General features: G+C 44.7%; 3 protein-coding genes across 3 annotated transcripts in view; all 3 read right to left on the bottom strand.

Annotated features, from left to right (window-relative positions):
• The window catches only part of LOC311226411 (dynein axonemal heavy chain 11-like), a gene marked incomplete at both ends in the record, with an annotated part of 709,106 nt that overhangs the window by 152,066 nt on the left and 529,882 nt on the right, over positions 1 to 27,158 (bottom strand).
• The window catches only part of LOC311227845 (uncharacterized protein), a 146,261-nt gene that overhangs the window by 32,637 nt on the left and 86,466 nt on the right, over positions 1 to 27,158 (bottom strand). The window lies entirely within an intron of this gene.
• LOC311227846 (C-C motif chemokine 19-like) lies at positions 14,482 to 23,473 on the bottom strand. Its single transcript, XM_084313686.1, has 4 exons — positions 23,378 to 23,473; positions 21,826 to 21,943; positions 17,866 to 17,943; positions 14,482 to 15,789 (listed from the first exon to the last, which is right to left on the bottom strand). The coding sequence occupies exons 1-4, from the start codon at positions 23,457 to 23,459 to the stop codon at positions 15,603 to 15,605; spliced, it is 465 nt and encodes a 154-aa protein (XP_084169812.1). The 5' UTR covers positions 23,460 to 23,473; the 3' UTR covers positions 14,482 to 15,602.

Below are 27,158 nucleotides of genomic sequence, written 5' to 3'. Positions count from 1 at the left end.
TCCACTCAACGGGTATGGACTGCTTTGGCCCGCTGCACATAAAGAAAGGAAGAGGAACCGAGAAGCGGTGGGGTATTGTATTCAAATGCATGACCACCAGAGCGATACACATCGAGCTTCTCCCGACCATGAGCACAGACTCATTCCTTATGGCCTTCCGTAGATTCACATCACGGAAAGGAAGACCGTCTACACTATTGTCCGATCATGGGACAAACTTCAAAGGCGGCGAAAGAGAGCTGAGAGAGAGCTTCCAAGCTATGGGCCCAGAACTTAAGACCCACCTCGCTCCAGCACAGATTGACTTCCAATTCAACCCCCCAAACGCACCCCACTTCGGTGGTACTTGGGAACGGGAAGTGCGTTCCATAAAGACAGCCCTGTACGCAGTACTTGGGGCCCAGACTGTGGCGGAAGAAGTCCTAATGACAGTCCTCACGGAGATTGAGGGAGTATTGAACTCTAAGCCCCTCGGCTACGTCTCCAGCGATGTGGCGGATATCGACCCAGTTACCCCCAACACACTCCTGATGGGGCGGCTAGATCCCGCGTTACCCCAGACAATGTACCGGCCTGAAGAAGCGAACGGCCGACGAATGTGGAGGTACAGCCAAGTATTAGCCGACAAGTTTTGGAGCAGATTCCTACTGCACTACCTACCGTCTCTACAGACCCGCCAGAAGTGGGTAAAGGAGAGAGACAATTTGACAGAAGGAACGGTCGTCATGATTATTGATCAATCACTGCCCAGAGCTATGTGGCCGGCCGGCCGCGTAAGCAAAGTGATCACCGGTGCCGACGGCAAGGTCCGAGCAGCTGAAGTGCTTGTCCAGGGTCGCACTTACACCCGTCCCGTGGCGAGGCTCATAGAACTGCCCCGACTCCCAGACACAATCGATGATGACCATGACCCTATAACCCTATGACTTTGTGAAGTTGACTGACCCCTACAGCAAACCCTTATGTGTAAATAGACAACGCGATTAATCTGTCTCTGCTTAACTGATTAGGTCTGGGACCAATCAGGGGGTGGCTGTTGTGAAGGGCCAGATTAAACCGAATATATATATTTATTATATATATATATTTAATTGTATTTGTATATTCTCTAATATTCCCTGATATCCCTTGTATATTCCTTGTACAATATGCATTGAATATCCATTCTAGCCTACTGAACATCCCATAATAGTCTCCATTCTACTATTGGTCGAGACCTTGGTGCCAGGCTGCCATACCCCCCAGACCCAGTTCAAACGTACCGCTCAACATGTACGAACAAGTCCTAGTTCCGCGTAGGAATCTGGCTACCGCACCACTAACGGTACTATTTGTTCATAGTGCGTATATATACTGCGCTACTAAAGTAGGACTTCCTTTTCAGTCCAGTTTCTTACCCTCCAATAGAGTCACAGACGTAAAGCCTCCCTGCGACGCCACGTGTGGGAGTAAGGCCAAGTTCGGCCTACCATCGGTATTGAGACATCGTGTATATTAATATTTGAATAGTCATATTTGGCACTATATCGTCGAGTTGGACGTAGTCTATTAAGCTACTAATAGTCTATTAATATATAGTGCTTCGTGCGGTGAGAATACTACCGTAGTCAGCACCCCATCGTTTCGGGCAGAGAACTGGCTGCTTATCCAGGATGGTCGACCCCATGTGAGACTGCATCCGAGGAGCCCCAGAGCCGACGAGCGAGTGGACCTGTATACCGGATTATTCTACCGACGACAGCCCGCCTTCCCAGGCACGGATTATGCTTTGTATACAGTGATTATTCCATGGATAAAGACCCCCGACACTGCCGTGTGTTGGAACCCCCCCCCCCCTGGAGAGGACGCAAGGTGAGGAGACGCTCTGCAAGACGAGGTCGCTTCACGTCTCTCCCCCGTGGACCGGAGAGAGCCGGCTCACAGAGAGTCCACCTGCTTTCATCTGTGGTCCAAGGATCGCTGGCGCACCGAGCTGCACAACTGTGGGTTCACCCAGGATACCCTTGGCCGGACGAGGCAGCCAGACTCTACCCCCCCCCCCCCCTCCTACTCCTGTTGTCTTACAAGCGACCGGATTACCCCCCTTAGTGTATCCAGTCTTATAATCATTAAAGTATCATTGCTATTATTCCTTAACTATTCCAGGTCGTATATTTACCGCCTGCGCCACCAGAGATTGGACATTCTCTATTGATATACCAACGAATACTCTTGCCATAAAGGTGCATACTAATTCCCATTCATAAATGTGATTGATTTGATTAAGTGCTTGCTCTACACACCATCGCTGTGTAGAAATAAAGACCTATTTCTAATTCGTACATTTGTGTTGGATCCGTTTCATCTACGTGACAGTGTTCATCATAATATATTTATGCCGAGTACTGGGTGGCCGAATATTAAGTACAAAGGTAGTGGTAGTAAGTATCATATCTAGTAATACAGTCAGGGAATTGTACCCCTCAGTTACACTAGCTAAGGAGACAACATTATCCCTACAATGAGACCATGTATACTGGCGCTCATTCCCATGAAACATCCTCCACACATCAACCAAGCCGTGTGTGTGTACAAGCTTTCTTAATGCACTTTGAGAAGCTGGATGGGGTTCATTATGATTCCTGTCTAAACTGTTATTCTCTGTGCAATTGAAGTCTCCAGAAAAAAATAAGAAATCATCCGGACTAAAATCGGACAATTTAGTACACACTATATCTAAAAAAGCCTTTCTTTCAGGCCCTTTAGAAGGAGCATAAATATTCAATAAAACCACATTAAATGTTTCAAAATGTGCTTTCACTACAATGAACCTACCCTCTACAACATGTTCTACAGTATAGGAAGCAGGAATAAAACGTTTTGAGAATAAAAAACCAACTCCACTACTAATTGTAGTATTATGACTCAACACTAAATCACCTTCCCATTCCTTCCTCCATTCCACCTCATTCACCTTATCATTGTGTGTCTCCTGCATAAAAAGAACATCAATGTGTTTTAACTTGACCAGTTCAAACAGCGTTGCACGTTTTCTCACATCTCTTGCCCCATTCAAGTTCAAAGTTCCAACATTAAAATGTTCCATGGAGAGAAGAGGAGTGACTAAAACGCACAATAACAATAAATTAAAAGTTGCCACTTGTTTTCCTTTCATGAATTTGTTTTCTGACCTTTGGCAGTAATTTCCTTAGTCTATACACTTCCTGCTTAGTAAAGCTGTTATTTCCCATGTGAAACATGACAGACGTATAGAAAGCCTCTGTATCAGGAATATGTTCCTCTATTTTCAAGCCCCGAACATTCTTTGTTTCCTGTAGCAAAGTTTTGATGGTTTTGACTGACAGTGATCTTCTGTGTTGTGACTTCCTTAACTCAGATATGTCACTACCATCTGACTCATACTCCTCACTTTCACTCTGGTCTGACTGTGAAGTCATTCCTTTGCGTTTATGGGGTGCAGATTGTGAAACAGCCTCATCTTCCATTTCCACCTCATTTCTGGTCATTAACTCCTGCACTGCTTCCACACAAACCACTGCTACTCTCCTGTGTTTTCCCCCCAGACACAGCAGCACTGTATGTTTGTTTCTCCCAGGCCCCTTCTAGCTGCAGTTCTCCTGTAGCCCTGTCTGTCTGTTTCACACAGGCCCCTTCTACCTGCATCTCACTTGTAGTACTGTCTGTCTGTTTCTCACAGGCCCCTTCTTCCTGTAGCTCACCTTTAGCACTGTCAGTCTCAGCTGGATTATCCCTGGCCACCTCTGTTTGTATCTCAACTGTAGCACTGTCTACAGCTGCTTCTTTAACCCCGACCACTTCTGTCTGTAGCTCCCCTGTAGCACTTTCAGCAGCAGCTGGTTTAAAACTGGCCACTTCTATCTGTAGCTCCCCTGTAGCACTTTCTGCAGTAGCTGGTTCAACCCTGGCCACTTCTGTCTGCAGCTCCCCTGTAGCACTCCCTGCAGTAGCTGGTTCAACCCTGGCCACCTCTGTCTGCAGCTCCCCTGTAGCACCTTCTGCAGTAGCTGGCTCAACCCTGGCCACCTCTGTCTGCAGCTCCCCCGTAGCACTTTCTGCAGCAGCCGGTTTAACCCTGGCCACTTCTTCCTGTAGCTCCCCTGCAGCCCTGTCTGTCTCAGCTGGTCTATCCCTGGCCACCTCTGCTTGTATCTCAACTGTAGCCCCGTCTACAGCAGCTGGTTCTTTCCTAGCCACTCTTGACTGTCCCTTACCACTACTTTCTAAAACCACAGTCTCATTATTTGACGTTTCTTTACCTTGCCCACTAGTTCCCTCCCCAAGGTCTGCATGCGCTTCTTGAGCCTGCCTCTTAGGGCATGCTTTAATTACATGCCCCCCCCCCCCCCCTACAACCAAAGCATTTCATGGTCTCTGATGATGCAAACAATACATAATCAAAATCTTCCACTTTAACATGGAATCTCATGTTGAACTCATCATTCCTGTTATTCAGAATCATATACAAAAATTGTCTATGAGAAACAACATGTTTCAACAAAGGTGATTTGCATCCTGTAAGCACCTTCTTAATGGGAGAGACTATCTTTCCATGTCTGGACAGCTCTCTTATCAGAAACTCATCAGAGATGAATGGTGGTACATTAGACAACGTGATTTTAGTTGACGGTTGCGCAAGTGGCAACACGGGAACGTGCAGGTCCCGAACAATAATACCGCGTTCAATTGCGGCATTCACTTTCTCAACTCGGTCTAGAAAGATAACCACAGCGCTATTCATTTTCCCTGCAGACTTAATACTGTTGTAACCAACAACTTTACCTACCGCTAAACTAACCTCTTCAACTGAGCAGGGGAACACGGTGCCAATCTTAATGCTGTGTTTCCTACTCAATTTGTTCAAATCAGCCATCCTGCACGCCTGCTATTTTGCTGGTCGGCTTTAGACAAACGGACTGAGAACAAACCTCTAAACTCCGTTTAACACAACAACACACACTAAAACAGCAACCTAACAACAAATAAGCAACACTCTAATTCACAACTTGACAAACAACATATAAATAGAAAAGATAGAAAAGATAGAAAAACTCACTCACACGCAGTCGCTCACCAAGCTCCGATCTCCGCTCCACTCACACGCATGCGCACAGAGAGAGAGAGAGAGAGAGAGAGAGAGAGAGAGAGAGAGAGAGAGATAGAGATAGAGAGAGAGAGAGAGAGAGAAGGGAGAGGGAGGGAGGGAGGGAGGGAGAGAGAGAGAGAGAGAGAGAGAGAGAGAGAGAGAGAGAGAGAGAGAGAGAGAGAGAGAGAGAGAGAGAGAGAGAGAGAGAGAGAGATTTTTTAGATTTTTAAACACAACTTTATTTTCTCACTCAGCAATCAACAATACATCAGAATGTATACTGCAAAATCAAATCAAGAAAAATAAAAGACAAACTTCACATCAGAACAAAGCCAAAAACCAACTCCAACTCCTCCACAACTGTACACAACACCCACTTGTAACACCATATCATCTCAAACTCTGCTACATTGCTGGTCAACTTGTAAAAATGAAAATCTCTTCATAACCTTGCCTTTACCATACCTCTAAACGAGATAGTGGTATCTACCAGCACCGAATCCTCAATCTTTTTCCTCCTACTTAGATAAATGGCCATTTTTGCCTGACCCAGCAGGAAGTTGAAGAGCTGACACTTTAACCTCCTCTTCCTGCTGTACCTGTACCCCAAAATAAACATATCTGGAGTAAGATGTTCATCAAACATCACAAACATGCGGGTCAGGAACTGAAAAAAAACCAAGAGCCTGTCACACTTTAAAAAACAGTGAAAAACTGTTTCCCTCTCTGTGCAGAAAGGACAGGTGTCTTCAACATCACAATTAAACACAGAGACAAAAACGTTCACAGCAACTGCACCATGTAAAATTCTCCACTGTAAATCCCCAACTCTTTTAGTTAACGGTGGTTTGTATAGTGCTCTCCACTCAGGCCTCTGAGCCTCCTGTAGGCCCAGATGAGCTCTCCATGGAGTGTCAACCCTATCCTTCAGCCTGTTTTGGTTCAACACTTTAACACACAGGTAATACATAGCTTTGCCCACCATGGTGCTCAGCCTGCAATCAGCAGCACTGCTCACCTCTAACAGACAACCATCACATTTAAAAATAGGGATAAGTTTCACCTCAGGAAAAGAATCATTTACAGCAGGCAATAACTGACCATTACCATTAGAGAGGGAGGGAGAGAGCGAGAGAGAGAAAGAGAGAGAGAGAGAGAGAGAGAGAGAGAGAGAGAGAGAGAGAGGGCGAGAGAGAGAGAAACTGCTAGTATATAAATGCAGCCATTTACCATTTATACTGTCGCCTTCATAACATGTTGCTGATCTTGACCTCATGCAGGGATCTTCACGGCGCCAGTTAAAGGAGTGTACATGATCAAGGCCACCAACTTCTCTTACGGTCACGGCGCACATGGCAATGCCGCTGGTTTGATTAAGAATGGACAGCATGTTGTTTCCATTTATGGAAAGCAGGCAGCCGGCACTGTAAACTCCGCCAACGGCGCCACGATGCTGCTGGAGTCCGGGGACGTGGTGTACATGCGCCTCAGCTCTAACCATCGGTTGTATGACTACATGTGTCACAAATGTAACAGTACTAAATACCTGTATGTCATGTATGTCCCTATGCCATAAATGTCATGTATGATATGTCATAAATGTCACTATGAATTGAAAATGGGGGACCCTGATGTAAACAAGACAAACGTCTTTCTTTGGTCTGCATCCCCTTAACAATTGTTATGGTTTGTAACCGACCTCAAACGCAACGGCACAGACAGGGAGTTCAGAGTTAGCCAAAAGCTAGGGCATATTTATTTACAGAGTCACAAGATGGATGAGGTACAGTAATCAAACAAACGGGGATCTGGCATGTGACGATGTAGCGGCTCTGCAGATACTCCCAGTAGATAGTGGTGAGGAATTGGCATGTGACGTTGTAGCGGCTCTGCAGATACTCCCAGCTTTCACTCACGGTGGAAAACGGAGAGAGAGAGAAATCAGAAACAGCCCAACGAACACACAGAGGCAGAGATGTGACTGAGTCCAGTATTAATCCCAAGTGACTTGATCTTCGGTGTACCACACACAAGTTAGCTGAATCCAGTGAAAAACAACACGGTATTCTTCAGTGTTATTCTAACACACAAATTAGCTGAGTCCAGTGCAAAACAAAAACGGAATTTCTTCAGTGTTATGCTAACACACAAATTAGCTGAGTCCAGTACAAAACAAAAACGGTATTTCTTCGGTGTTCACCAAACACACAAAAAACTGATAATCCAAAAGGACTGTTTCCAAAAACTCACCAGAGCGCAACGCGTAAAGCGGGCAGATAACGAGGCGCAGCTCCAAACGGGGAACCAGGTTCTCCACAGCGGTTCTCCACAAAAAGGTCCTGGAGAGAAAGAAGACAGGAACAGCGACGGGGAAAGGCAGGTATATGCAGTTGTATTCCAGAACGACCCAACATCGATAGCAAGGAGGTCTGTGTATATAAAGCCTTCAGGGGTGCTAATTACAAACTGTGACAGCTGCGGGATGAGATTGATACTTGCTCCAAAAGCGTGTGGCGGGGAATGCACCAATCAACACGGCACCTTAAAGGAATGGAGCGTGTGGCGGGGAGTGGACCAAACCTCACAGTACCCCCCCCTCCACGGGAGCCACCCGGCGACCAGCCTGACCCGGCTCGCCCGGATGGGCACGATGGAAGTCGGTGATCAGGCCGGGATCCACGATGAGCTGGCGGGAGACCCAGCTCCGTTCCTCCGGACCGTACCCCTCCCAGTCCACCAGGTACTGCAACCCCCGACGCCGCCGTCGAACGCCCATCAACCGGCGGACCTGCCACTGGGGGTGACCGTCCACCATCTCGGGAGGAGGTGGTTCCGGAGCAGGAGGCATCAGGGGACTGAGAGAGACAGGCTTAACCCGGGACACATGGAAAACGGGGTGAATGTGCATGGACGCAGGAAGCTTAAGACTCACCGCCGCCGGACTGAGTACCTTCAGAACCTCAAAAGGACCGACGAACCGGGGGTTAAGCTTCTTGGCCGAGGACCGAAGTGGAAGGTCCCTTGCGGAAAGCCACACCCTCTGCCCAGGGTGGACTTACTGAAAACCTCCTTGAGGTCGTGGTACTCGGGGGGTATGGTCGAGAGGTCCGGAGGCGGCTCACAAACGGATATCCGGGGCGAGGGACAGGACGCCGCCTGAAGACACTGGGCATGACAGGAGGAGCTCCACCCCCTGATGGTACCGGAGGACCAGGCGATGTGGGGCTCGTGCAGCGTGAGCCAGGGCCGGCCCAGGACTACTGGGACAAGAGGGGATCTGGTGATAAAAAACTGGAGTCTCTCAACGTGGTTACCAGCAATGGTGAGCAGGACAGGACAGGTGCATTGAGTGATGTCAGCCAGGCGGTGTTGGTCCAATGCGAATACCTCCAATGGCCTCACGAGGTCCTCAAGTGGAATGTTGGCCCGGGTAGCAAACTCGAAGTCTAGGAAACTCTCGTCAGCCCCCGAGTCAATGAGTGCCTCCACCGTGGCCCGTTGGTCCGCCCAGGCCAGGGTGACGCTCATCAGACGGCTAGGTGGTGCACGGCTCTGGGAACGAGAAAAACGGCTCACCAGGATCTCCCGGGGTCCCGGCGAGCCTGGTCTTTTGGCCGGGTGGGACAGTTGGCGATACGGTGTCCATCCCGACCGCAGTAGAGGCAAAAGCCGGACCTGAACCTCGCCTCCCGTTCAGCTTGGCTAAGATGTGAACGTCCCAGCTGCATGGGTTCCTCCCCGGGCACCGAACGGGAGGGGAAGGGGCCACCAGTCGTGTTGGGAGCAGGGCGGACCGCAGTACCGTCACGAGTACGGGGGGTCTGGAGAACCTCTGGAGGTCCCTGTCGGGTTCTCTCACGTCTTCTCTCCTGGAGGCGTCCGTCGATGCGAATGGCGAGGCTGAATAGGTCCTCGAGGGACTCAGGTTCCTCACGGGTCGCGAGCTGGTCCCTGACAGCGTCGTTGAGCCCCCTCATGAAGGTGAGACGAAGCGCTTGATCGTTCCAACCGCTCTCCGTTGCCGCCAGTCTGAACTCCAGCACGTAGTCGGTGACCCCGCCACTGCCCTGTCGGAAGGTGCCCAACCGGGCTCCAGGGTCCTGGCCATGGGCTGGGTGGTGGAAAACCCTGCGGAGCTCAGCCACAAAGTCTGGGTAGGAAAAACAGATATCAACCCCCATTGCCCAGGAGGCAGTGACCCACTGGGCTGCCCGGCCTGAGAGCAAGTTAGTCATGTAAGCCACTCGGGCTCCCCTTGAAGTGAATCGGCTGGGTTGATGACGAAAAACCAACTCACATTGCATGATGAATGTGGCACAATCCTCGAAGTTACCATCGAACAACCGTGGTTCGGAGAGACGGGGCTCCCGAGGTGCGGGATCGGGAGGCGCGGGGCCTGCCAGGGCTGCGGGTGATGCTCCGGCCGAGGCTCCTGAAGTAAGTGGGGTTACAAGCAAGGTGTTAACGGTTTCACTCAGAGCTTGTAATTGGTGGAGAATATTAGACTGCTGGCTAGCCAGAGAGCCAAGGGACTCCTGAATAGGCAGGACCTGGTCTCGGAGCTCCTGTACAGCAAGCGCAGCCGCACCTAGCTGTAGGCTGTGGTCGTTGGTTAACTCAATCTGGACCGCCAACGCTGTTCAGACCCTTTCTGTGTCAGCTGAGGTCGTCATGGTTAGGTCGTAATGTTATGGTTTGTAACCGACCTCAAACGCAACAGCACAGACAGGGAGTTCAGAGTTAGCCAAAAGCTAGGGCGTATTTATTTACAGAGTCACAAGATGGATGAGGTACAGTAATCAAACAAACGGGGATCTGGCATGTGACGATGTAGCGGCTCTGCAGATACTCCCAGTAGATAGTGGTGAGGAATTGGCATGTGACGTTCTCCACAAAAAGGTCCTGGAGAGAAAGAAGACAGGAACAGCGACGGGGAAAGGCAGGTATATGCAGTTATATTCCAGAACGACCCAACATCGATAGCAAGGAGTTCTGTGTATATAAAGCCTTCAGGGGCGCTAATTACAAACTGTGACAGCTGCGGGATGAGATTGATACTTGCTCCAAAAGCGTGTGGCGGGGAATGCACCAATCAACACGGCACCTTAAAGGAACGGAGCGTGTGGCGGGGAGCGGACCAAACCTCACAGTGTATTGAGCCGTACTGTATTGTACCCATTCTGCAATCTGTTAAATAAAGTTTTCATTCATTCATTCATTCATTCATTCATTCATTCATTCATTCATTCATTCATTCAGTGGCGGAACTTTGGTCCCAGCGGTGGGGGGGACATATTAGGGTGCGTGGTCAGTGACGTCGCAGGGGGGGGGGGGGTAGGGGGTGGCGCCCCCCCCCCCCTTCCCAATTTTTTTTTTCTAATACCAGGTGTGCAATACGCATTTTCCCAGGCGGTGGCGCCTCTTGTAAGAAGTGGTCATCGTGGAGCCAGGGCTTGTCCAGCTGCACGTCCGCTAATTTAATATAATGATACTAGTGAAATTTTTTTAACTCTGTCAAAATAAACGAGCTGCATAGGCATAATAAACTGTAAGCACTGTCTTTTTTCTATTATAAAGTGCCTCTCGAGACTCGGGTCCATAACACATAACAGATCAGTCATTTGATTGTAATGCAGGTGCTCGCATTATAAATCGAATGTATGCGAGACAAACAATGTAATCGTTTTGATGCATACATCTCTGCCCAGCCTACCCCACCTGTTGCTGTTGCGCCCCCGCACAGAGATACCCATATCCTGCACCAGAACGCTACGACGGGGACGTCTCTAAATGTCATGCCTTTATTTTTCAATATTCACTAGTATTCGGACAACAGCCGCACACTTAAAGTGATACATCTAAAATCGCTTACCTTACCTGTCGGGGGTCCAGGACTCCTGCGTTAGAATGGGCGACAGACAGCTCTCCACTTCCCTCTGCAATTCGTTCCCTGCATACATCACAAAAGGTATTCGATTTCGACCACCCTCCCGGGGGCTCGGAAGTCGGATAGTTCTTGTAACTGCCTCCATGTTCAAGTTTAAGTTAAGTATGATGTCATAGACTATGTCAAATGTCATGACTCATTGTAGAATCGGCTGGCTTGTTCGCCATCCGCCAGGGAAACCGCAGATATATATTCCTTTACTGCGAATTGAGACTGAGCGTCCCAAAAATGATTCCAGGCCGCTATTTCTTTACCAACGGATTTCCAGTTCCAACTGGTTCATGCGTCGGCTACACGCTGCTTTAATAACACTGCATTATCGAGACAGCGCCCCTATGTATGACTTTGAGGATCTGGCAATGAATTCCAAGAGTAGGGTAAATCTGCAGTGCCGGCACTGTGTAGTAGCGAGTCACAGTGCTGGCCGCCAGGCTGCGCAGTTGCAGCGGTTTGGAAAACATGGGGGGGACAAATACTGCATTCTGAAATCATGCAGGGGACATTTTCCGGGGACCCCCCCGCAAGTTACGCCCCTGCATTCATTGCACCTGATTCAGTGCAGCTGTGCCTATGGTAGCTGAGTCTATTTAAGTTTGAATCTCGCATCTCTTAGCTGCTTTCTCATCTCCTTTCGTGTTGCCTATCATTCTGGTCGTCAGGCGTGTTATATTAAAGTGTAGCGCTGATCTCTGCCATATTCAGCAGCATTTAGCCTCTGTCTGTAGCCATTCTGGTTTTAGGCTACTGGCTTTTATTTGTTTGTGATCACATTTTCTTTATTGATTTTCTTTTTTCTTTTACATGAAACAACACAATACAGTAAAACAACAATAAACAGGACTTCACAGGACATAGTAACAGCAACAATAACGACAACAGAAATGACCAAAACAATAAAACAACAAAAATGTAATTGTGTTACCACAGACACCACGAAAACCATTTCTGAGGCTACTGGCTTATTTAGCCCTTTATTTTCTATTAGCTGAGCCTTTTATTGTAGTGTGTTTATTTTTTTCTTTTTATGATTTTGTTTCCTTTTGAACTGTCATTAGTCCACTACTACACATAAACTCCCTTAGACTTAGTGGATTTTTATTGTGATTTAGGTTATTTGTATGAACTCCGTTATTAGGAGGTGCCATTGTGGCTTATTTAAGTTTTTCTATAATACCTCTTTATTGAGTGTTGTCCTGTTTTTTGGACTTTATTTTCTTAAAATACTCATTTTAAGGCTTCCACCTGTAAAGGTTGTTTTTTGTTGTTTACTTTTCTCCTTAACTCATTCAGCACCAGTCACGATGATAGTCGGGTTAACTCGCCATCGCTTGAGCGCCAATCGCGAGTATAGTCGGGTTTTAATCGTTATTTCTTTTATTAGCGATATCCATTCATTTTCATCCATCCAGCCTGATGTTATCGTTGGGAATGGGTCTGAGCTCGCAAAAGGGCAAATACCACCGCCTTCCAGCGGGTATTGCACTCCACTGGGAATGGTGTAGTTTCTTTTCTGGGACGATCCGAGCTGTGCGGGCAAGGTTTAAATACTCAGGCGAGGTAAGCCTCAATAACGATGCATTGGAACAGTAACCCGTCATTGTGAAACGGTCGGTAATGTGGTACGGACCTCCACGAGCAGTATTTGGAATGGCGATCAGATAATTGGATTATTTCTTTTGCATTACATCAGATACAAGGTAAGAACACTATATATAAATTTGATCGTTGATCTGATATTTATTTCTACCCCGATCTACGCTGTCTCTGTGTGTATGTGTGACTGTGTGTCGTTGATGGCAGCAGGGGGGGGGGGGGGAGGCGCCAGTCTAAATCACATTGCATGCTTGCACGAAGAAGGATAATAATGATGCTCTAGCATTGATTTCAGGAAGATTCGATAATCAGGCGAAAAATTACAGCGTGTTTAGTGTATTCCACTAAAACACTATTATCGCGTCTTTCTCTGGAATTACTCAGAAGCACCCAAACTATATTCATATTCAAAACGGTATAAAACGGAAATGTACCGATGAAGAAACAATCCGTTTTGTACATGTTGACTGGAAGCAACTCACTGATAATCGACGGGTGTATTAGACCCATAGCTATAATTTAAGATATATTTTAAGCACTCGCAAATCTTGCAGTCCCCCATTGACACACTAGCGCCATCTCGCGGATTAAGCTCCGGCGCTGAATGAGTTAATGTCTGCTTAGCAGTTTAGTGGTTATTCGTTATACGAATAACTTAAAGAGTCCCTAGTATCTGCTCGTGACCCAAACACCCGCAACCCTCACACTTTTCTGCTCTATAAAGGTGATTTTGTGGTGATAATATAAAAAATATATTTAAAAAAAAATCATGTTCACACTAGCCATTTGTGTCATTCAATGTGGTATATAACATTTGTATTATTATTGTACCATGATAGTGTCTTGAGATCGAGACTCTGAGAGAGAGTCCTGTCCAACAATGGCAGCACAATCAGTTCAAACAAGTCAACACACAACAGAAATAAAGGGGTGGGAGCTATGATAATAAGAGCTGCTTTCATTGATGAAGCCGTTGTTCAAGCATGGATTATTAGTGCCATCTGGTGGAAACTTGATATTACTGCAAAACAATATTACTGAGAAGAAATCCCTCAAATTGTCAGAATTGTCCCCTTGACGCACAACCTTGACACACTTACCTCAGATGGTTTCCTTCCTCTCCACAGCACATGTGTACTTGTTCTCCAACCAGGGAAGGACTTACCTGCACAGTTCATCTAAAAGGTTTTGTGTAGATAGATAGACACCCAGATGTGCTACAGCTTTTTTGCTAATCACAGCAAACACACATCAAACCACTCAAATATACATTAACGCCACATGCACTACACGCTACATGCTACACATGCTACACAACGATTTACGATTAATTGAAAATGGGCGACCCTGATGTAAACGAGACGAAAGTCTTTCTCTAGTCTGCATCCCCTTAACAATTGTGTGTATTGAGCCGTAGTGTATTGATCCCATTCTACAATCCGTTAATAAAGTTCTCAATCAATCAATCAACACGCTACACACTACATGCTATACGCTACATGCTACACGCTACACACTACACACAACATGCTACACTACATGCCACATGCTACACACTGCATGCTACATACTACACACTACACGCTATACACACTATGTGCTTCTACAATAATGGTTGAATAGCTACACAGTTTTGTCATATTGTAAAGTCATCTTTATTTAGCTCTTGGAGAAACATCACTTGCAAAACAGTAGTATATTTAGGCAGCATTGACATCACTATTACATTACCATAATAATGTAATAATGCAATAATAATGCAGGATTTACCATTGACTACTACAATAAGGTGCTCGTTGTCTTGTCAATGAAACATAATATGAAACGGTAGCCAAAGTAACAAAAATATGTTTAATTATAATTACCATGGTTTTTAAAGGTGAAGGGATAACATCAAAATAATAACAAACAATGGACGGGACTGTACAGACAGGATCAGCCACCACACACGGGGGAGAACAGAACACATATTCACAAGGGGATGACAACTAGAAACACCTGGGCTGATTACAAATGGATACACCTGGGAGGGAAACGACAAAGAACTACAAGACCAAGACAGGGGACTACAACCAGACATCACACATCACACTGGGAAACACCTGATCAGGGTACAAACACACCCAGACGTAACAATCACCTACGGGAGCTATACTGCTCTTTCTGCTCAGGGACTCAAAAACACACATCAGAAAGCATAATATTAATAAAAAGGTTTCCACTGACACCTTTTCTAAATGATTATGAGACTGGCCACTGTGTGAATATGGCCAATTGCCTAGAAGTCTGCAGCCCTTTTTTTCTCTGGAAGACCACAATGTTATAAAACGTGTGCCCCCTCAACATCACGCCGGGGGGCGTCTATACTAGTTTACGCAAGTGGCTTGTCCTTCCGCGTTCCCGTTTTGCATTCTGATTGGCCACGCACGTTTCTGGTCATGTGACATGTGCGCCCAATCGTGGGACGGCAAGTTTTTGGACGGTTAAGCTTAGGCGCTCTTTCGAAGTTGGTTAAGGTTAGAGTTTGTCTTAGAGCATGGCGATAGAACGCCTGCCCTGATTCCAAACTCTAACCTTAACCAACTGCGAAAGAGTCGCCTAAGCTTAACCAGTGATAAACTAGGCGTTAGGTAGTTTGCAGGCTGTTAGACCCGGAAATAGGCGCAGAACTTGCCGTCCCACGATTGGCGCACATGTCACATGACCAGAAACGTGCGTGGCCAATCAGAGCGCAAAGCGGGAACCCGGAAGGACAAGCCACTTGCGGAAAGTATAGACGCCGCCAGGACAGTAAAAGTCAGGGTTTAAAAAGACATTTCCTTTTGCTATTCGACAGAATGAGAGATAACATCTGAGAAAGAAAGAAAAAATAGATTTTATTTTCCCCTGAGTTCTCAGGAGGTTCCTGGAACCCAGAACGGGAACCTTCTGCCCGCACCATCCACATGACTACTACTACTACAAATCTGTGGTGAAGGTTGTATTGATGTCGGAGAGGAGTCCAGGTCCTGTGGTGGTTGAGAAGGTCACGTTGTCCCTGGAGAGGTTACAGACAGTTCCATTTCCAGAGGAGACCATCTCTGGCTTTGCTTCCCCCCCGGCAGCAAGGCTGGTCTTGGACTTGGACATCTTCTTCAGTTTAGAGCTGTGTAGAAATAGTGTGTGTCATTCTGCAAAGAAATGCTGATTCACATAGTATTATATGTTGTGTAAAGTATTATGGAAACTGTTAAAAAATAATAAGTAAAAAAGTAATCTATTTACTGATAATGATAAAAAAAAAGTAAAATACTGAATGAGTTCAACCACACTACAACGTGGAAATGGAGTCTTGAATGCTATATCGGAACTGCAGACACATAGAGCTACAACTGAACGGACACAGAGACTATAGTGTGTTTGGAAGGTGAAACCTCATGTACCGTATGCTATATGTCGGAGGATGTGTTTAAAGGAGAGGACGAGAAGCGCTTGCTGAGGTGGAATCAGGAAAATGGGACGATATTACATTTGCTCTAACTACAGTACATGACCCCGAAGTAGTTGACTACTGAACAAATGACTGATATTTGAATGTAGTCACACTACCACCTAGTGCAAAAGGTGCAGTTAAAGGAACCCGCCAACATTATGGGAAATGCACTTACCGTCTTCTCCAGAGTCGGGCAATAACTAAGATACTGTAGATACCAGTTTCCTCGTGCATTCAGTAGCAAGTTATCCGGCTGCAAGCTAGCCTATAGCTTAGCACAAATGAATGGAAGCGGATACGGACTGGCAGTCCGACTGCTAACCTAGCTTAAAACTCCCAGGAGAGGTGTTTTTGGCCAACAGCTAGGCTACCTGGTCCATATCCGCTTCCATTCATTTGTGCTAAGCTAGGCTAGCTTGCAGCCAGATAGCTTTCTACTGAACGCACATCTTCTTGTCTGACTCGGTAAGCACATTTCCCATAATGTGGGAAATAACGTGTTCCTTAAACTAGCAGTTGAACTACATTAATTATTCCCCAACACTGGTTAAGTTGCCTATAATTACCGTCTTGCCCCATACTGGATGTAAGGTCCTGTTGTTCTTGTTTGACAGACGTCATTCATTATACTGTAGTGTAGCAGGCACAGGGGTGTAAAAAGTACCCAGGAATTATACTTTAAGTGAAAGTATGGGTACCATCTCAAAATCTTACTCAAGTAAAAGTCAGAGTATCTGGATAAAAACACACTTGAGTAAAAGTAAAAAAGTTCCTACTTTTAAATGTACTTAAGTACTAAAAAGTTAAAGTAAACACTTTTTTTCCGACTGTCTATTCTTCTGATAGCAGGTGTTTAATCAAATATCCCCACTTTGTAGTCTTGCACAAGGACCAATCAGCATGGGTATGGGCGTGTTCATTTTCCATTGATGGGGATTTGATTGGCTGCTTTTAAATAATGCGCGGCCGCAGGATTAATAACGTTACCGTATGTTCGGCCAGAGAAACAAATATACAAATTAAAATGGTTGGACCTGCGATATTTGTACTTTGTACTTTGTAGGTCTGCATTTTAAATGTAAGGAGTCAAAAGTATATTTTTTTTCTCTGAAATGTAATTGAGTAAAAGTACAAGTATACAAACCTAATATTACTAGAGTAAAGTACAAATCCCCCAAAACAGTACTTAGGCCTAAGTATTGTAACAAAGTACAATTACTCAAGTACTTTACACCCCTGAGCAAGCAAGAGGTTTGCTACCCAGTCTCAAACTGTGCGTCCTATGCTACGCAACATGAAAGGCAGTATCTCTACGAGCCAAATCAAAACCACTTCCTTGATTGATTGATTGATTGATTGATTGATTGAACATTTTAATTAACAGATTGCAGAATGGGTACAGTACAGTACAGCTCAATACACACAATTGTTAAGGGATGCAGACCAGAGAACGACTTTTGTCTTGTTTACATCAGGGTCCCCCATTTTTTATTCATAATGATTCGGACCAAGGGAAGAGAGTTCAGCAGACTCCACCAATGGCTGTTGTGTCTCAGGATGTGTTGTTGTTGATATGCCTCTGCAATACCTACATCCCTGTGTAGGCTATTTATCGTATCAGGCGAATAAAGTGATCCCGGTCTGTTCCCCGTGTTGTCCCTAGGACTACTCCTTGTTAGCATTGAGCAGATGAAAAGAAAATGCTGTGGTTTCATCAAAACGTCCTGAGGGTTGAGAGTTGGTCATTACCTGAGATGAGCCAAGGCCTTCTTCACCGAGCCATCATTGGGATTGGCGCAAACCTCCTTGTTCCTGATGGTAAAGAAACTACAACAGCAAACAAACACACCGTCAATCGAACATACAGGAGCACGTTGCTGGGAGATGAGAACAGTTGTCTGGTAATCCGGAGGTTCCCGCGGTTCGATTCCTGCTCCTCTCGGCAGCGTGTCGAAGTGTCCTTGAGCGAAGACACTTAACGGAACGTAGACCAAATGCGTTCACATTTTTATAGGATTCTATCACATTTTCATAACAATAGCGAATATTACCGTTTTCATTGGGGTTTCTTACAAATTAACGATGCTTTATGTTGTCCTTTATATGCCGATTATCATTACAATCTTAAATTGTACCATATGTCCCCCTTTAGACAACATATGTAACGCTACCAGCGCACTTTTGTTAAGATAATTAGTTTACCATTCGCGGTCGCTATACTGAGGTTGCAGTAATAGTTTACAGCTGTTCACATCACGTCGAAGAATAGACACATCCCAGTGACCTGTGACCTGTGCTAAGGATCTTGGGAAGTGTATTGTTGTAGTTTTCAACATTTTCACCTTTTAATTTTAAACCAATGCTGCCATCTACTGACAACAGAAAGTGTTGTCTATCGTCACCTTTAGAGTCACTTCCGTATACACCGTCGCCCAAAACCCATTCTAGAGATTCCCACTTTTTACTGGGAATGGGGCGTGGCCGTATTTGGTCCCAGACAATAAGAGTGGCTGCGATTGGTCACTGTGACGTTAACCTTGCATGGTCGCCCCGGCCGTCGGTGTGTGAACGTGTGAGTGAATGTGAGGCAGACGTTGTAAAGCGCTTTGGATAAAAGCTGCTATAAATGCTGTCCATTTATCATTTACCTTGCACATACTGTAAGTAGATTATAGTCTCTTCACATGCATGTGCTGTTGTTAGTAGCCTGTCGCTGGCGGAAGAAAACCTTGTAACTCCAAAAACCCAACTTTTCAGGAGATGAAAAAAACGAACACAGATTTGTGGGGGTGAATAGAGTTACAAGGTTTTTAGACAGATGATCGGTTTAATGCTTTCCATTTGTTTAAACTTTGTAAAACCACACACACATATGGAGGATGATCTACCGAGTTGATTTATAAAAAATAAATAAAAAAGAGTTACAAGGTTTTCTTCTGCCAGTGACGCGTATGTATGTTAGTGAGTATGTGTGTGTCTGTAGATAAGTAGAGGTTATGGCTGTGTGACGTTAACTTGTTAGCATTAAAGAATTAGACCAGGATAGCTTAGCTTAGCAGAGAGCTACTCATACGTTAACTTGTTAGCATTAAAGCATTACACCAGGATAGCTTAGCTTAGCAACAAGCTACTCATACGTTAACTTGTTAGCATCAAATAATTACACTAGGATAGCTTAGCTTAGCAAAGAGCTACTCAGATGTTAACTTGTTAGCATTAAAGCATTACACCAGGGTAGCTTAGTTTAGCAACAAGCTACTCAGACGTTAACTTGTTAGCATTAAATAATTACACCAGGATCGCTTAGCTTAGCAAAGAGCTACTCAGATGTTAACTTGTTAGCATTAAAGCATTACACCAGGGTAGCTTAGTTTAGCAACAAGCTACTCAGACGTTAACTTGTTAGCATTAAAGCATTACACCAGGATAGCTTAGCTTAGCAAAGAGCTACTCAGACGTTAACTTGTTAGCATTAAATAATTACACCAGGATAGCTTAGCTTAGCAAAGAGCTACTCAGATGTTAACTTGTTAGCATTAAAGCATTACACCAGGATAGCTTAGCTTAGCAATGAGCTACTCAGACGTTAACTTGTTAGCATTAAATAATTACACCAGGATTGCTTAGCTTAGCAACGAGCTACTCAGATGTTAACTTGTTAGCATTAAATAATTACACCAGGATTGCTTAGCTTAGCAACGAGCTACTCAGATGTTAACTTGTTAGCATCAAATAATTACACTAGGATAGCTTAGCTTAGCAAAGAGCTACTCAGACGTTAACTTGTTAGCATTAAAGCATTACACCAGGATAGCTTAGCTTAGCAACGAGCTACTCATACGTTAACTTGTTAGCATCAAATAATTACACTAGGATAGCTTAGCTTAGCAAAGAGCTACTCAGATGTTAACTTGTTAGCATTAAAGCATTACACCAGGATAGCTTAGCTTAGCAAAGAGCTACTCAGATGTTAACTTGTTAGCATTAAATAATTACACCAGGATCGCTTAGCTTAGCAAAGAGCTACTCAGACGTTAACTTGTTAGCATTAAATAATTACACCAGGATAGCTTAGCTTAGCAAAGAGCTACTCAGATGTTAACTTGTTAGCATTAAAGCATTACACCAGGATAGCTTAGCTTAGCAATGAGCTACTCAGACGTTAACTTGTTAGCATTAAATAATTACACCAGGATTGCTTAGCTTAGCAACGAGCTACTCAGATGTTAACTTGTTAGCATTAAATAATTACACCAGGATTGCTTAGCTTAGCAACGAGCTACTCAGATGTTAACTTGTTAGCATTAAATAATTACACCAGGATAGCTTAGCTTAGCAAAGAGCTACTCAGACGTTGTTGCTGTTGGGATTTCGCACACACGCATTAATTATCACGATGCCCGGTCATACGGCTCCATATTCTCTCAATATACATGTCGATCGACATATATTACAGACACAAACCACATTGTTACTAGAGAAGACGAGTGAACCCTTTCACTATCACACTACCAAAGGGTTAACCCTTTCACTTCGACACTACAGACGGTTAACCCTTTCACTATACCGCACGGCAAAGGGTTAACCCTTTCGCAGCAACCACACTACATAAGGTTAACCCTTTCACTGCTACACTACAGAAGGTTAACCCTTTCACTACTACACTACAGACGGTTAACCCTTTCACTACCACACGACAGAAGGTTAACCCTTTCACAACCACATGACAGAAGGTTAACCCTTTCACTACCACACTACAGAAGGTTAACCCTTTCACTAACACATGACAAAGGGTTAACCCTTTCACAACCACACTACAGAAGGTTATCCCTTTCACTACCACATACAGAAGGTTATCCCTGTCACTACCACGCTACAGAAGGTTAACCCTTTCACAACCACACTACAGAAGGTTAACCCTTTCACTACCACACTATAGAAGGTTAACCCTTTCACTACCACATGACAAAGGGTTAACCCTTTCACAACCACACTACAGAAGGTTATCCCTTTCACTACCACAATACAGAAGGTTATCCCTTTCACTACCACACTACAGAAGGTTAACCCTTTCACAACCACACTACAGAAGGTTAACCTTTCACTACCACACTGCAGATGGTTAACTAACCGTCTGTAGTGTGGTAGTGAAAGGTTAACCGTCTGTAGTGTGGTAGTGAAGGGTTAACCGTCTGTAGTGTGGTAGTGAAAGGTTAACCGTCTGTAGTGTGGTAGTGAAAGATTACTGTAGTGTGGTAGTGAAAGGGATAACGTTGTGCCACACAGCAAGTAGACAGGAACTCAGGAAGTTAAGTAAATAATAACACAAAAATATAGTAGGCACATTTGTGACTGTTTGTTACAAGGTGTTTGCTCATGTACACGTATGTGTGCGTGCATGTACGCGTGTGTCAGCTTGCAAGATAGGCAATCGGGCTACAGATCTAAGACACATTGAATCGTATGCATGTTGATTTGATCTGTGGATTATTCAATCAAGTATTGATGTAAGATGTGTGTGTGTGTGTGTGTGTGTGTGTGTGTGTGTGTGTGTGTGTGTGTGTGTGTGTGTGTGTGTGTGTGTGTGTGTGTGTGTATGTGTGTGTGTGTGTGTGTGTGAATGTGTGTGTGTGTGTGTGTGTGTGTGTGTGTGTGTGTGTGTGTGTGTGTGTGTGTGTGTGTGTGTGTGTGCGTGTGTGTGATTCTTACATGATAGCATCGATGCGGCAGTTTTCCAGAGAGCTCTGTATTTTGAAGCCCTTTATAAATCTGAAGGCCACAGGCTGCTTGGTGTAGCTTGTACAGCAGGCCCTTATCCGACGTCCATCTACACACACACACACACACACACACACACACACACACACACACACACACACACACACACACACACACACACACACACACACACACACACACACACACACACACACACACACACACACACACACACACACACACACACAAAAGGTCATGGTCAATTTTATTGATATAGTGCATATAAAGGCTCGGCCACTTTTATATTTCAGTCTAGATTTTGGAACACACACATACATGCACAAACACATACCTGCGTGTGTGTGTGTGTGTGTGCAGGTACGTGTGTGTTCCAAAATACATGCAAGTCTTCTTTAATTTAGTTTTTCATATGTGGGGAAAGCTATTGTCCAAAGCACAGTTCCATGGATGAATACATACATACATACATATATATATATATTATTTACAATTGGCCGCCTTGGCACTCTTAAACAAGCACAAGACCACGCGATAGACCACGCGATAGAGACAAGGCCTGCTGTCGTCAGCAAATATCCACCATCCATCCACCTACCATTACCTGTAGGTGACTCACTGTAGTGACTGAGTGAGTGACTGAGTAACTGAGTGACTGAGTGAGTGACTGAGTGACTGAGTGAGTGACCAGATTTGTGACTGTTAGCTGACAGTCCTGCACCGTTTGAGAAAGATGTAGTGAAATGAAACAGGATGTGCTGTTCCCAACCAAACACAATACAGATATAATGAAACATGGCACCGAGTTCATATGAACAGGTTTCAACTAGGGATGCTCGATATTGGCTTTTTTACCGATACCGATATTCTGATATTGTCCAACTCTTAATTTCCGATACCGATACCGATATCAACCGATACCGATATATGCAGGGTTTCCCCCCCCAAAAAAACGAATAATTTCAGGTAACTAATAATTTCACTGGATGCATTCAAAAGGCGTTCTAAATGTAAGCATTATCTGTGCAAAATATGATAATTAAAAAAGTTAAAATTAACATTACATATCTCTTGTTGAATTAAACCAACATGCATACTTTTGACAATAAATAAAATAAGAATTGGTTCTTACTTGCTTGCCTGGGTAAATAAAGGTTAAATAAATGTAAAAAACATAAATATATATTGTTATTGTTTTTTTTTTTTTTTTTACCGATACCGATATTTTCCGATATCACATTTTACTGCCGATATCGGCCAATAATATCGGTCGGCCGATAATATCGGACATCCCTAGTTTCAACACATCGGTTTTCAACATAACTAACATATATGGGGACGGGAAACATTATTTTCAACACACATTTATCTAACAATAATGTGTCGTGCTCTACCCATTGAAGTCAAGTAATAATAACAACCCATCCAGACCTATAAGTGCTATAATATGTCCTTCCTGGGCTTTCATAGCAAAGCCATGTGAGCTTAACCGATGAGCAGGTAAATGATGAGCGGGTGAACTTACGGACAGCGGGAGACGGACTGAGCATGCCCAGTAGGCAGCAGAGGAGCGCGGTTGTCACGGCGACCAGACATCTCGCGGCCATGTCGGCGAAGAGAAGGATCAGAAGAGAGCCTGCCAAAAACCTCCTCTCTTCTCGTATATATATATACACTCCACCTACGCATGTGTGTTTGTGTGTGTGTTTGTGTGTGTGTTTGTGTGTTTGTGTGTGTTTGTGTGTTTGTGTTTGTGTGTTTGGGCCATTTCTCACGTTCTTCGTAACCTGGTGAATTTGGGACAGGAAGCCATGCTTGCCGTTGCATAATGGCTGATAAAATAATGCAAGCACAGCAGTTTCCTCCTCGCAGCCCTTATGCAATCCCCAGGCTGGTTTCCACGGGGGCCTGTATAGGAGCTGATCGCAGGCAGGCAGGCAGGCAGGCAGACGTGTCTCGGGGAGGCATCAGGCACACGTTGGAACCTCCATGGGCCTTCGTCTATATTTAGGTTCACTGGGTTTAATTAACTCGCTCTGATGTTCCACCGGGAGATTCCACTCCTTAACTTTTGATGCGGTTTTGCCTCCTCGTAGAGAGAGAGAGAGAGAGGGAGAGAGAGAGAGAGAGAGAGAGAGAGAGAGAGAGAGAGAGAGAGAGAGAGAGAGAGAGAGAGAGAGAGAGAGAGAGAGAGAGAGAGAGAGAGAGAGAGAGGCATGTTCACGTCTCAACGCCAATGCGTGGGTGCTCTGTGTTGTACATTGCAATTCGTTCTACCTTAAATTCAAATGAATTCACAAATGAATTCCCCCCCCCCCCCCCCCCCCAAAAATGGAATAATTTCAGGTAATTAACATTACATATCTCTTGTTGTGGAATTAACACAACATTATGCATACTTTTGACAATAAATAAAATCAGAATTCGTTCTTACTTGCTTGCCTGGGTAAATAAAGGTTATAGAAATGTAAAAAAAAAAAAAAAAAAAAAAGAAAAAAGAAAGAATTTAAACCGATACTGATATTTTCCGATATCACATTTTAATGCCGATATCGGCCGATCGGTAGGCCGATAATATCGGACATCCCTAATTGTCATCATACAGCGCAAGTACACAGAGAGAGACCCAGAAGGAGCTTCTATCCCCAGGCCATCAGGATGCTTAATGTGGACTCACTGTAACATTAACTCATCCATTCTACACGCATTGCACACAACGGCCTCATTTACATTTACATTAGTCATTTAGCTGACGCTTTTATCCAAAGCGACTTACAAGTTCTGTACGACAAGACAGCAAGAAGGGTACAACTCTATCAGCTGAGTAACAATGTTTATCAAAGTGTTGCGTGTTACAGTGTAGGCAGGGCAGACCTGGGAGAAATGCGAGGCCCTGTGCGAGATTTAAACATTCGGGAGGGGAAGGAAGGAAGAGTGGGGTAATGTCATTACATTTTCATTCTTCTTACCTGCACCAAGGAACGCAGGGCGAAAGGCCGCAACACAGGTCTCACGTTGACGAAAGGCCTCTCGCTGGGGACAAAAGAAGCTATGGCCGGAGCCTGTCATGGTGCAGGCCCGACTACATCTTCTGTCAAAGATGATGTCGTAGTCAGAGTGCCAGAACCCCTGCTATTCTCACGGCTAATGTCAATGGTCGTAGCACAAGCTAACAGCTAACTCTAGGCTAACTGATAGCATCAAACTAACGTGCGCAGCCGGCAGCTAACGTCGTAGCTAAACAGCTAACTGGCTAACAAGTTAGCTCAACCCGGCTATCGCTAACCATTAGCTAACGCAGAAGCAAGCTATGCGGCTACCACTGAAAAACTGTACAACATGAGAAAGCAATACAGGTGCTGACACCGGCCACACACCGTTAGCTACTAGTACTACAACAGCTAGTCGGCCAGTTGGCTCCAGAGAGAGAGAGAGAGATCCACGGCGGGAATAGAATAGGTTGCATGAACTCACCATAAAGCAGTATCAATGGTAAAGTTGGAAGGAGATTTTCCGTGGAGATGAAAAGTACCAGTCCCTTGGGAGTCCTATAGTTTATCTGCCACACGTTAGCACTCGATAACTTAGCAATTAACTAAAGGCAGGGACGCCTAACTAGCATTAGCTAACGCTAGCTAGTGTTAGCTAACGCTAGCTAGCATTAGCTAATGCTAGTTACGTGTCCCTGCCCTTAGCAAATTGCTACTATACTAGCCGACATAGCTTAGCCTGACTGAAGGTTCTTCTAACATGCAGCAACTTTCATCTTCAGTCCATCTGCCGAACATCCTCTTCGTCTTGGCAAAGTTGGCATACATCATACTTGGTATTGATAACAAGCTTATGGCCCACGGTGTAATTTCTTCTGATCCATGCTGCTTTTGAAAAGACATCCACTCGGTCCTCTGAATAGCGCTGAATAGATCCCTGTACCTCGTGGGTCCGGGAAGAGCCCGGAAACACTATACTAAAATCTGTAGAGCAGCAGAGCCACAGAAACCGGAACACTGCAGTCTGCAGAGCCGCAGAGGCAGGAACAAGTCAGACACATTCTACAAACGTGTCTAATGTGAAATATATAAGCATATAAGCAAAACTAGATTTTAGGTCTGTGATGAAAAAGGGCCTCGCGGGAAGGGGGGCCTTGCAAAAAAAAAAAAAAAGAGACCCCCTTCCCGCGAGGCCCTGTGCGACCGCACTGCTCGCACACCCCCTGAGGCGGCCCTGAGTGTAGGTTAGTTTATTAGGACAAGTACATGACAGTACACACTCAGTGCACACACACTCACTTTAAACATTCACTTAGACACTTTAACACTTTTTAAACATTACACCGTATTTAATATATTTATTGTTAACAATTTACACTACCTCTTCTACCTTGTATATTTTTATTAACTCATCCATTCTACACAACAGCCTCATGCACACACTCACTTTAAACATTCACTTTAAACCCTTTTTAAACATTACACCATCGTTTATCTATTTATCCTACACATTTTTGCACCGCCTCTTCTACTTCAGTTTTGCATTTTGTTTCTTAGCATTTTGTACATTTTAGTGTTGATATTGTATATTTTGTATAGTGTTTGGTCTTTAGTTGTTTTACCGTTTACTGTATCAAGCACAATCTCAGGAGGGTCATACTGAACCAAGCATTTCACTATAATGTACATGTACCGTATATGTGACAAATAAAACAAAACTTGAAACTTGAAGCTACAGTCAAACGAAAAATACGTTTGGCATCCAACCAGAGTGCAAATGTAACAGTAAAGTTCATAGTAATATACAATGTACAGATGATTAAACTGGGTATAAAATATATAAATGTTAAACTGGGTATAAAATATATAAATGAGTACTACTATAATTAGTACTACAATGATACAAGCCTGTGTTTAATAACTTTTCTCAATATTCAAGAGTGTGACATTCCGACGTCATGATTTCAACATTGCCGTCCAAAAGCTGAATACGAGATGTATCTCCACACTCAGCGATCTTCTGTCTCGTGGTGGAGAGATGAAACCCCACTCGTAGTTAGCGTGAGTGACCTATTTACTGTGCAGAAAGCTGACGACTCCAAAAACCAGCCCAGGTGACCTAGATAGGGACGGCATCTTTAATTTAAACACCCTCTCTATGGCACTAAATATAGATTGACAAATTAAACTGTTATTCCTATAAATAAACGTGAGTAAAGCACTGCTAATGCGTGTGCTGCCGGATCCTTCCACAGCCTCCGTCAGGCTTCCTCCTCCTGGTGAGATAACAAGGCCGTGTTGCGGTTTTGCGCATTT

Source organism: Notolepis coatsorum (assembly GCF_963971535.1).
Source record: "Notolepis coatsorum genome assembly, chromosome: 4".
NCBI lineage: Eukaryota > Metazoa > Chordata > Actinopteri > Aulopiformes > Paralepididae > Notolepis > Notolepis coatsorum.
This window is presented reverse-complemented; position numbering and strand designations above follow the sequence as displayed.